The sequence below is a fragment of the Panthera uncia genome (genome assembly GCF_023721935.1).
Source record: "Panthera uncia isolate 11264 chromosome A3 unlocalized genomic scaffold, Puncia_PCG_1.0 HiC_scaffold_11, whole genome shotgun sequence".
Lineage (NCBI taxonomy): Eukaryota > Metazoa > Chordata > Mammalia > Carnivora > Felidae > Panthera > Panthera uncia.
Window position 1 is genome coordinate 4800099 of NW_026057578.1, and position 12802 is coordinate 4812900.

Sequence of the window (12802 nt, forward strand, 5' to 3'; positions counted from 1 at the left end):
GGACGCATCTGTGCATTTTAAAAGCATGCACGTATCGTGAAGGCATGTGCAAGGGTGTCAGTTGTTTTATATAAACAGAGTCGGACTCCACACGCATAGCTGTTTTCACTCAACTGTGTACTGGGCAACTTCCCACTAATTCGTATGTGACAGTTTGTTTACGTTCTTCTCCAAAAGTAATAAACGAGGTTGCAGCGCGACCCTCGTTGACTTAGGAATTCTTCTATGGAACCTGTCGGGTTTTCAAATGTGGATCATTTCCTTTTTTGAGGGGCGTTCTTTTTGCTTTATAGACACTCTTAGAAAACTAAAGATAGTAATCCATTCTTCTGTATATGTAGCCAATATTTCCTCCCATTTTTTGGTTCACTTTTTAAAAATTTTCTTCTTTTTTTAAGAGGACGCCAAAGACATGTGTAAGGACGTTTGCTGTGCAACGCTCAGAACGGCAAACATCTGAAACGATCCAGCACCCGCGAGCGCAGAATGGGTCGATCGGCAGTTTACTCACACGACCGAAGAGTATGCAGCTGTGAGAACAAACTTGAGCAGCACACGCCGTGTTGAATGAAGCCAGACCGGAACCGCAGGTGTGCGCATGAAGTTCAAAACCAGGCCAAAGTGACCTGCGATGTTAGAAAACAGGATAGCGACTGGAAGGAGGCACACGCGGGGCCTTCTGGGTTATGGATGATGTGCTTTTCGATCTGAGCAGTGGTTACGAGGGTGTCTCCTTTGTGAAAATGTAACGAGGCTTCCCCAGTATTTATGGCATTTTCTGTACATGTTCTACTTCAGAAAAAAATGCAAAAAAACCCAACAAGCTAATGACAAATAGTTTTTTAAACTGAATCAGATAAAGATGACCAGGGAGACGGCTTTTAAAAACAAATTAGGGGGGCCCGGGTGGCTCAGTTGGTTGAGCGTCTGCCTTTGGCTGAGGTCGTGATCTGGTGGTTCGTGAGTTTGAGCCCCGTGTCGGGCTCTCTGCTGTCAGTGCGGAGCCTACTTCGGATCCTCTGTCCCCCTTTCTCCCTGTCCCTCCCCCACGCTCTCTTTCTTAAAAATAAACAATTTAAAAAAAAGTTGTAGGGTCAAATATATTTAAAAAAAAACACAACAGATTATACGAAGAGTGCTTACTCTCTGTTAACGCTGCGCTGAACGCCAGCCCCGTAGGTATCGTCCCCAAGTATCAGCTTCCCATTTTACAGATGAAGGGAACGCAACTCAGAGAGGTTGAGAGCTTTCTCCAGGGCCCCACAGCCTAGAAAGGGGCTGGCTGAGACTCAAACCCAGGTCTGTCCGTCTAGAGTCCTCTCTGGTGCCCGCACTGAACCCGTCAGTGCGGTCTACACAATCGTAGTGGGTGGACAAAGGTACTTCTGTGCGAGGGACGTGGAAAAGAGAACGAGCAGGTGGGGCTGCACTCGTGTAGGCAAAGAAGGCACCGAGGGACTCCAGGGTTCCAGCCGAGGCCAGAACGGAACGGCACCTTGGATGAGACCCCGCGGAGGACGGGGGATGGTGCGAGGCGCTTCCTCACTTAGCAGATGCGAGTGTGGCCCCAGCAGCCCTGCCCCGGCCTCACCTCCACCTTCAGTGAGGAAGGTCAAGGAGCAAGGGCACGGAGAGGGCGCCGCAGGGGGCCGGGAGGCGGGAGCAGTGACACAACCGCCTTGCTGCTCACCAGCCGGGGTGGGGGTGGGGGGCGGCTGGCAAAGCCTGGGCACTTTTCCAAAAGAGTTTTCAAACCGTTTCAGGGTATGTGGCTAAGAAAGGCACGTGCTCAGTACTGCCACAAAGAGAGACCAAACCATTTGAAAGGCAAATACACGTATTTGTAAACACAGCATTTTATTAACAAAATGTTTACACCCTTCTTACAATGCAACAAACTTTGGAGTGATTTAGCATGTTACGCGCTATAAAAGTTGATTACAGAATACTCAAGCTAAAGCAATACAGTTCAATAAAAGTATGCCAAACCTACCACTGCTCGCAAACTACCTTCTACCAGCGTTACGTAGAGAAAGAAAAATCTTACAACAACAAGAAAAAAATCAAAAGATCTGGTTTTCTTTTGTCAGCGTCTACAAACGATACAGACATCATACGGTTCACATGTAGACTTAGGTCCAGCCCAAGGTATACACTGCAAAAATAAAGTCTTCGACGTCCGTACGAGCTTGGCCATCCCCCCGACAGTATTCCATCACGGGCAATCAAGCGATGTGTCATGCGGTGAAGCCACGGCTATAAATGCAGGCTGTTTATAGTGCTACAAAGCAGTCTAAGCTGTAAGCAACTTAATTGTGTGTGTGTGTGTGTGTGTGTGTGTGTGTTTTCATAATAGATGCTAGTATAGAAAGGCACAAATATCTTACTCCTTGCATCGGGTCTTGAAAAGGCATGACATTCTTAGGAGAAATGAGAGTTGCTGGTACGACAGCATAGCTTCTATTTGCTTATTTTTTTGTTCGTTTTTAAAAGTCGAGGCTCATCTCCACAGCTGTTTCTCTTCAAGACTTTAGACGTGTGTTTCCACACGCTTTCCCAAACGCCCTGTCACAAATTACGCAGCGTTCTGACCAACTATCTCATCACCGACTCTAAACCCCATCCTGCCACACGGTCGTGTTGCCACCGTCCGCCGGTGCTGCCCATCCCCTCTCTGGAAGCATGGGAGCCCCTCACCTAGAATTATCCAGCCTTCGCGATTTCCACCAGCGCTCGCTGGACGTGGCGGGCGCAGCCCACTGCCAGGCAGCCCCGGGAAGGGCGCCACATGCACTAAGGAGGCGGCCGGTGCCCTGCGTCCTTAAGGGAGAGCCCACCGCCAAGTGAGAAGAAGAGAAGTAAGGCAAGAAGTCTGTTTCGATCACAGAGAAGGCAAGACATCAATTCTTAAGAAGGTCAGAGGCATGATTGACAATTATGCGAATGACTCATCAAGCGAAATGATGGAAAGACTGAGCTGGAGGAGAGTAAAAAAAGAAAAATCTTTTCCGGGGCAATACAGCTCTGTCTACACAAGACAACAAATGGTTTAAACATGGAGCCACCCGTCAGTTGCTCTGACTGGCCACCTGCCGATAACTCCACCGCCCGCGCCCAATCGACCAGGCACCCCGACATCACGTGCGTGGCCCGCACGAACACAAAGTTCCATCAACTGCGTAATAACCTCATATGCGAAGTCAGCAGGGGCACACAAACTTCAGCCTTGTTTTCAAAATGTTTCAGGGGCTAAAACGGACCGTTCAAGCACAAATTCGATGAGAAACGTGATCAAGCCCAAATGGTACTAGAACGAGGCCCCAGAGCGAAATGCCCGCCCAACAGTGTTCCAGAGTGGGGGTGGGTGTGCCGCCTGCCACGCGGCCAGCCTGGGGAGCCGGCGGGCTCGGACTCGCCCTGGCGAAGGAGGCGGGCTCCGCTTTTCCACAACCCGACACAGGATGCGCGAGTTTCCTGGACAATCTCGGTTCCGCGTGAAGATGATCGGCCTTGTGCACAGTATGCTGTTTGGACAGAGCTCCTTCAAACTGCTGCCTTAAACAATTCGCTTCCAGAAACAAGGACAAGTTCCTGAATCAAGAAGTGGCATGAAGACCAGCATGTTTTGTTTCCGCTGCGTGATTAAGGGGAACACGAAGACCTGCAGTTCAAGACTGCCAGTTAAAGAGGGCTTTTTCAAAAAAATCATTACTACCTTTCCCGTTCATTAGCTGAATTCTGGGCCCTTGGGTTCCCGTGCATGGAAAGCCACCCCGATTTTTGTCTGTTTCATTTATGAAGCATGTGGATGAGGTACGGGGCACCATACACATTTGAAAATGAACTAGCAATAGACGCTGTTGCTGTCGTTAAGTGTGTTCAGACTCCATGGTTTTAATTCCAGTGTCCGCTGATAACACGTCCTCATCTCACCATCTAAAATATTCAATGCAATAAAAGGAGAAGATGGAAGGGTTAAGATTTTGCTTTTTATTAAACTTCGGAGCCCTTTCGTTTTGAAGCCAAAAATATTCTAGCATCTGTAATTGATTACACTCTAAAAGGGAAGAACACAGATATTAGTTATTTCTGATGGCGCAGACCATCAAATTAAAGTTGATCTATGCCGACTGGAAGTCCTTCTAGATTTGGAAAGTAAATCATTTTCCTATATACTCAGAGAATTCTGAAGGACAGACGGAGAAATATGGGGATTCTGTTTTATTTATTTACTTTCTTCATTACGTCTAATGAAGCTTCATCGCACGAGGTCTCTCTTATCATTCTCTTAGATTGAAAAAGTAGAGGCTCCTGAAAAATGTAACACCCTTCTAATATTTTAGAGACCTTCATTTGCACACAAAACAGGACGAATGCCCCCAGAATGCCGTTCATGTTTTTTTGCAAATCAGATCATCAAATTGCCTGGATTTCTATTCCTGGAAGTCAAGACAAGTAACTCTGCTGTCCAGGAGAACTGGCAGAGGTCGTTTCTTCCACTCCTCAGCTGAATTTCCACCCCACGCCCCTTTTCTAAAACTACGCAGTATAATGCATAGCTCTCGGATAAATCTGTTGCTTGGACTGTTTTTTATCATAGCACCACAGGGCTTAAAATAAGTCTCCTAAACATTACCTTGCGTCGCTATTGAACTTTTGATGTACCAAGCTAACTGAAGGCAGGTACACAGTAACAGCTTGCTCCTTAAAGGTCCCTTCCATTGCTTCCTTTAAAACACACTGGAAGCGTTAAGAGGTAGAGGGACTCCTGAAGTCAAAGAGGAAACACAAGTCGTGCTCCTAGTCCCCTTGAAACAAATTTAAACGAGGGAGATTTCCCACAAGCTCACACCATCTAGCTTATGGCTGCCTTTAACTTGCATCATTATGGAGGTGGGAGGAACATTTACAGACTACAGGGTTTAGAGCCGAGAGCCAGGGGCGCCTGGGTGGCTCAATCGGTTGAGCGTCCGACTTGGGCTCAGGTCATGATCTCACGGTTCGTGGGTTCGAGCCCCGCGTCGCGCGGGCTCTTTGACGACAGCTCGGAGCCTGGAACGTGCTTTGGATTCTGTGTCTCCCTCTCTTCTGCTCACGCTCTGTCTCTCTCTCTCAAAAATAAATAAACATTAAAAAAAAAAAAAAAAAAGAGGAGCGAGCCAGCCTGAGTTTGTGGGCTGTCCCCCCCCCCCCCCCGCCCCACAACCTTCTAAAGCAGGTGCCTAGTTGATATCCGAGGGCTTTCAGTAACTTTTCCCCAGAAGGAAAGGCTTCTCTCAGTACTCATACCAGTTCTTGCAAAGACGTGAATGTGTGAGGGCCCATTTGTCATGTATAACATACCGGGCTCCTATATCTTATATGACCAAGGGGCCATGAAGCGTGTTCTCAGTGTGCTCTGGAAAAAAAAGAAAAAAAAAGGAAAGAAGAAAAAAAACCAAACCCAACCAGAAACAAACGAGGGGAAAAAAACGCTTACAAGAGTTTACAGATCTTTAGCATCTCACCCGCAGAAGGTAACAGGTGCCTACGACCATGAACAAATGGCTTTCCAAGCTCTGAGGCTAACTTGCCAATTAGTGCCGTGTAACCTGAATCCGACCTGGCCGTTTGAACACAGTGCCGTGAAAATACAGATATTTCGGTCTGACATCTCCAGGAAAGCCATGCAAGCTACCTAAAGGACATTTGCGTTACTTTATCTCCCAGAGTTTAATTTAGAAGGTCTCCTAGACCTGTTTTCCTTCTTGAGAACAGAAAAAAAGAAAATACAAGACTTAGAAGTTCTCAGATTAAATGTGGTCTTCTTTGCCTTTTTAATATATTGAAAAATAATGAGAATCGATCACCTCGAGAAGGGCACCAGCCCACGCAAAGGGGGGGGCCGGGGGGAGGTCAAGCCTCTAATACAAACGGCTCGATCCTCCAGATACGGGAGGCGTCCGCTTCAAACAAAATCACAGATGGGCAACAAGGAGGTGTGTTATTTTAAAAGAACTAAATCTTTCAGTTGCTGTGCGTGGCACTCGGGCTGCCTGCGGCTGAAAAGCAGGTGATGGAGGTTTCATTTGGAACCAGAAGGGCTTCCAATAGGTACTTCTCCCTAATCACTTCTTACAGAGAGTTTAAAATGAAGGACACTTAATCATACTCTTACTTTATGTTCTTTTAATCACCAAATGATGGCTAATTAGTTATCATAGAATCAGAAAAACACTTGTGTGAAAGGAGAGTTCTGGAGACCGATGGTTCCTGGGACTGGACACCTGCAAAAGAGCTCATTTCAATTTCTCTGAGAGGAATCGATATACACTTGCAGCTAATTAGTGCTTTTTCTCCTTCCAGTCCCCAAAGTTTTTTCAAATGGCCCTTTGTCAGAAGGGAACCAAAAAGAAGATTTTTAGAGATGGGCTGTGTCTCAATTCCTTTGAAATCTAGTTTTTTTCCTCCTAAGACAGAACAACAGAGAACGTACCAAATGTGTATCAGATCATTGCTTGGTCAGGTCGTTAATCCAAAGTGTGTTCAAAACAAAACACCGCTTCTGCCCCTAACATTCCTCTTTTGTATCACACAAGCAAACAAAACAAATGGAAACACTTCCCCCCTGTTTTCATGGGGTATGGACCACACGGATCTCAGATAAGAATCTGCTGCTGAGCAGGAAGGTGACAACCACGGGAGGAGCAGGGTCTCGTCCCTTCCCGAGACGGTCTGATGGAAACGAGGAGGAAGGAAGGAGGCACTGTCAGCATGGAGCCCGACGCGGGGCTCGAACCCACGAACTGTGAGATCGTGACGCGAGCCGAAATCAAGAGTCAGGAGCCTAACCGACTGAGCCACTTGGGCACCCCACATCATCCATTCTCTGGATAAAACGCGTGGCTGCAACCCGACAGAAATGCCCTCGACAACGGGGAGGCGCATGAGAAGTCATGAAGAGAAAGCAGCTGTGGGGGCTGAGAAGCTGGCCCTCTTTGGGCCACATGCAGCCAAGGGCACAACAGGGAGGGGCGCCTCCCAGCGCCTCGCCGGTAAGAGGCACGGGACCGCCTTCCCCTGCGCACCCAGGCACCGTGAAATCACCGACAGGTCTGGAGGAAAAAAATGTGCAGGTCACAGACTTGCAGCATCCTTTGGCGGAACAAGCCAAAAAAGGGCCACGCGTGCATCGCCTCAAAGTTAGGAGTCAAGCAACCTTTGTTTCTATTTTGTTGGCCTTCGAGGAGAGAGAGGCCCAGCAGCGGGGATGTCAGGGACATACCAGGGCGTGGGCCAGATGTCCTGCCCCATCTGGATATATGGGAAATAAAGTTCACCGTCCCCTGCCCGCCCACTTCAGGTGTTAGGAGCCCACGCTTAGAACCGTGTGTTTTTCTCTCAGAGCTAACTGCACGGTGGGAAGGCAGCAAGAGGCTGGGAGGGCAGAGTCCACACGTATTTTAAACACAACGTTAGAATTTTCCCTAGCCACATTCCTTCCATATGATTTCAGGAAGAGAATAAATAATTTCAAATGCTTAAGATATCCACCAGGGAAGAGGGAATCGTTTTTTACTTAATCTGCGTTATAATTTTCCCATTAAAATCTACCCCTATCAAGTGGGGGGGGAGCACAGGGAAATAACAATTATTTTTAATAGTTTCAACTGTTCAGTTTAAGGATAGCTCTGAAAACACAATTTAGTTTGAAATTCAAGCTGTTTCATTTCCTATTTAATCTTGTAAATTTCCTTCCCTTACAATACTCAGGTTGGAAGGGTGCCAAATTAGACCAGGAGCAAATTGTCACCAACTTCACTTCAGTGCTTTATTTTTAGATTATATTAAAAACCTCATTAGGCTCCCTGAGGGAAAGAGTGTTAACCACTAACAGAGGCAGGGGAATAAAGGAAACAGAAAGATAAGCTGGATTGTTAACAAGGAAAGCTCCCTTAAAACACTTGTCTGGGGTCGCTGTAAATGCTACAAGAAACTGATCGCCCAGACCAGGTGAAATGACGGGAACGTGGAGCTTAATCTTTTACCCCCAGGCTAGGAAGGGCTAGTCAGGCTTGTCAGAGTGGCATATGTCTTTATTGTGATTTCCGGATGGGGTGTGGAAGGGAGGGGTGCGTGGAAGGTGAGGCAGAGACATCTTTAAAGGCTGAGAGCCAAGCGCTCTGTGCCCTCGCACGACACGAACGTGCTTCAGAGTCTCCTGTGGACGGGCTGAAAAGTGGGCGGGCACACGAAGACACGGGGTGCAAGATTAAATGGAGTGCTGGAGGAAACATAGAGTTTATTCATGTATTTACATAATTTATAATCTTTAAGCAACGGTCTCATAAATATAGACTACAACTTTACATATGCTGAGCAACAGAGAACTGGCTTCCCCACCGTTTACACCGCTTTGCGCTCTCTCTTCTTCCTCTTTTTAAAACCACCGCTAGTCAGTTCCAACGTATGCAGTTTGGTTCATTCCAGGCACCTTCTCCGCCACCGCCACCTTGATCGCGAGAGCGTATTTAAAAAGGTGCCAGTAATGTATTTTGTGACACATACGGGCCAAGGCCGGAATGCCAGCCTCGGGTGAGCCGTGCACCTGTTGGGGCTGCATTGATTTGCCGGATGCGTCACGGGCTAAAGTCTTCAAGGAAAAGTGCTTTTGAGATGGGGGGGGGGGAGGGATGGAGTCATTTCCATCGGGCCTATAAATAACCCACTCTATCTAGCTTCATATGATAATTGCCATCCCTCCGCTTACCGTCACCTACCACATCTTAAACGCTACGACTCCCCGTAGCGGCGGTAACGGGACGCCAAGGAAATTACAATCTCCACAAGGTCTTTTTTCCCTCGAGAACCACAAAAGTGCTAATTTTCCCTTTACAAATGTTACATAAAACCTTGATTACAAAACTACTCAACAGTTTGATCCTGCCATCCATACAATTACATGTTCCTTTTCCGCAAGGTCAAGTGATACAGTCCCTTCCTTTGCACAGCAGACTCTACGGGATGGAGGTCCGCAGACTGAAATGGTACTGCTGCAGTCTCCAAAGAGGAAGCGGAACTGGCCCATTTCTCTGAATCCTTTTTGCACGAAGAAGACCCTAAACCGGCGAGGCGAAACCTGCCAGCAGGGCCCCCAGCCCTCCTGTTAACTCTCTGGACCACCTACTTCATCATCACCCAGTCCGGAGGCCGAGGCTCGGTCAGCAGCAGCTTCGCTGCGGCTCGGAAGGCTGTCTCCGGAGCTTGAAGCCCTTCCCGCCAGATGGTGGGCTGGCGTCGGCGGACGGAATTCTTCGACCTAGACAGAGAGGAGAGGAGGGAAGGGAACGAGCTTTAATTTTCCAATCGGTTGGTTCCCAGACGCAACGATTGTGCACATGCAGCTTGACAGGTTTCACTAGAGTAAAAAGGATTTCACAGATTTTCAATTTTCGATTTATAGAAAAGCTGCAAAGATAATCGTAGACAGCTGTCGCACGTCCTTCACCCGGGGTGTGCTAACATCTCCCATTCCCACGGACCACTTGTGACGATGAAGAATCCCATGCTGGCACATCTAACTAACTAACTAAGGTTCAGACTTTTATCAGATGACCGCGGTTTTCCCACTCATGTCCTGTTTCTGTGCAGGGGTCCACACGAGGATATCAACGTTGCATTTAGCAAAACCGTTTTTAATCAGAAAGAAATTACATGTTGACAAACGTTTTAATAAGCAGGGAACGTACGCACCCCGGTACACAAAATTCCACCATCAGAACATGCTGTCCCTCTGCCTCGGGGCAGAGCCACCCGTCCACAGACAGGTATGCACCCACACCTCTGGCTGTCCCCCTCCTTTGGCCCCGAGAGGGGCAGCCACGTGCGCGGTCGTCCACGTTGCTGCTCCCGCTGAACGTATTCTGGGGGCTGTTCTAGCACACCACGGTTTTTCATGGCTCCAAGCTACTGCACTGCATGGAGGCACCGGAATTTATTTAACCGCTCCCCTGTCGATGGATATTTAGTTTGTTTCCAACACTGTGATGGTATTAACAACAGTGGAAAGAATATCTCTGTGAACCGACGCGGAAGATAAATTAACAGGAGGGGAAGAACCGGGTCACGCTATTCTGCCCCTGGGTATTCATCTGACACCTACACCACATTCCCAGTGTCTATCTAGCACAAATGCAAGAAGGACGTGCACTTTAAATTTGGACAGATGCCACCAAATTGCTCTCTGAAGAGGCTGTGCCACTTTATCCTCCTACCAACAACGCATGAGAATGAACAGGTTTCACTTTACTGCTCCGTGAAGCATAATGTCAATTTCGGGAGCAACCTTAAATCGCCATCCACCCACCCAGACGGGAACACAAGAGTTGCGTCCGTGCACGGAGGCCTTCCTGAGGCCCTCCCGCTTCCCAGCTCTCTCCAACACCTCCGACCCTAAAGTCAGTCAGGAGCCAGAAGCACGTTACTTATTTGCTTACGGAACTATGTTCCTTGAATCAGACCCTACGCTGTGCGAGGCAAAAGGTCCTGTCTCTCCATCTTTGTTTCTGGGGTCTGTTGAGCACACTACCGGGAACGGAGGTTATTTTGAAAGCATGGAATGAATGGATACGTGCATCTTTCTGCACGAACGAGGCTGAGGTGGAACCCGCCGCTCTCAGGGCCTTGGTCGCCAAGCCTGGAGCCTCCAGCAGGCCGAGCGGCCCGCAAATTCAGGTGGATAATACGTGACATGGTGTCTACACTGGAAAGTGTCCCCCAGAGCGTCCTACAGCGACTATTCAGATGCCTGTAGACACGGCTGTGAATAAACTGCAAATTTATTTACAAGCTTTACTGAAGCTTCTTGTTACACGTTTCCAATAAACGGATCGTGGAAATGCAGCTGGTGCTGCCACCTCTGAAACAGTCTTAGAAGAAAGTAGAGGAGAACATCTTCATGACCTCGGAACAGACCACGATCTCTTAAGTAGGAGCCAGAAAGTGCTAACCGTAAAGGGAAATAAGGATAAACCGGATTATGTGAAGGTTTATAATATAATATATTATATTAGGTATAATCACATATAACAATATAAGGTATTACTAATATATTACATATTAACATATTATATTAAAAACCCCAGCTCACCAAAACATTCGCTTCACAAATGAAAGTCAAGCCACCAGTACACGTGATCAACGACAGCCTCGTATCCAAAATAAGTGATAAACACAGTTAAGAAAAAGGCAGGTAGCCCAACAGGAAAACGGGCAAAGGTTCACAAAAGAGGATATCCAGATCTGTTCACATAAATGTAAATAAATATGGAGAAAGGGGCTCAACGTCATCAACTGCAGGTCGTAACTGCAGATCAAGACCCACAGAGCGGATGCGGCCACCAGCCCGAGTGTCCGCTGGTGTAACCGCTTCGGAGACCGTCTGGCAGCAAATTCCTATGGGGCACCTGCACACCCCGCGACTCAGCGATCGTTCTTCTGGGTCTAAAGAGACCCGACAAACAAGCGTGCACAGAGGGTGCACCCTGGACACGGAGCGGAACGCTCACACTACCACCGGCAATAGCTCTGAGCTGCAAACATCTCCTCAAACCCCCATCAACAGAACGGGTGACTACACCGTGGATGTCACCCCCTTCTCCACACGCACATGCACACACTCTACGGTAACGAGAGCGAGTCCGGCGACGATCCGGGTGGATCTGACAAATGCAACGTAGAACTCAAGAAGCCAGACGCCAAAGAGTAAATACGGTAGGTTTAAAAAAAAAAAAAAAAGTACAAAAGTAGGCAAAACCAATCTGAAGAGCTAGCGGTCAGGACAGCGGTTCCCTGGGTGGGGACAGGAAGGACAGGAAGGGCACGAGGGAGCTCCTGGGGTGCTGGCGGGTCTTGATCTCAGTCCTGATTACAGGAGAATACTCACTCTGTGAAAATTCCTTGAGCTCCGTAATTCTAAGCGCCCTCCTGGACGCGTATTCTGCTTCAATAAAAAGTCCGCATGCCAGGCACTGCGCTGATGCATTTTACTACACCCGGTAAACAATAAACTCAATTTACGTCTCTCTAAATTTTTCTGATCTTTGGGAACATAGATTTTTTTATTTTTCACAGTGAAAACGAGCACGTACGTGCTAGTTTTTATTTAAGAGTTGTCACTGTTGGCATCATTCACTACCTTTGTTTTTAATACTGCTGAAGAACACGCCAAAAAAATGGCAACGATTCTGGCACGCTCACTCCAGCACACTCTTGGATGTTTCCGCTTGAACTGAAAAATTCCTGACTGGCCTCATGTTGCCTTTCAAGTATGTATTTGGGTAACTGCTATTTACAGTCCAGGAAGGCACTACACGTCATGACTTCAAACGCTGAAGTGAAGGGACTGGATGTGGGGCTGGAGATCAGCGGGCCAGTGGCCCTCTGTGGTGGCAGATGGCCTCGGCAATACTCTGAAAGGACTCCGAGGACTCTCGCACGGTACTCGGACGACGCTTGAATCGGTGGCCCGGTCTAAACAATGGGACGTATCACATAAAATCCAGACCCTGAACCAACTAAAACCATCGAAGAATAAAGATAAAAACCACCCCAGCAACTGGGCAACCAGGGGCCTACATGCCAGTGTGACCCCACCTGCTGGTGCGGGGCCCCACACGCCAGCTGTCGGGGTCGCGGGGGCTGTCTGCGGCTTCCGCGTCCCAGGGCTGGGGGCCCGTCCCTGCCTGGCCGTGCTGGGTGCTGCACTCCCCGCTCCCTCCTCTACACGATGGCCAAGTGCCCTTCCGGCCTCAGTGACCTCTGA

General features: G+C 48.2%; 1 protein-coding gene across 3 annotated transcripts in view; it reads right to left on the reverse strand.

Moving 5' to 3' along the window:
- Positions 1 to 1806: 1806 nt before the first annotated feature.
- RAB22A (RAB22A, member RAS oncogene family) overlaps positions 1807 to 12802 on the reverse strand; it is a 57219-nt gene continuing 46223 nt past the window's right edge. For 2 of the 3 annotated variants that reach the window (XM_049650568.1, XM_049650566.1), the window contains one exon: positions 8257 to 9298. In XM_049650568.1, coding sequence (XP_049506525.1) covers positions 9201 to 9298 — 98 coding nt within the window. In that variant the 3' untranslated portion in view covers positions 8257 to 9200. Of the gene's footprint in view, positions 3937 to 8256; positions 9299 to 12802 lie in introns of those variants that run through there. The other variant, XM_049650567.1, reaches the window with a different exon arrangement.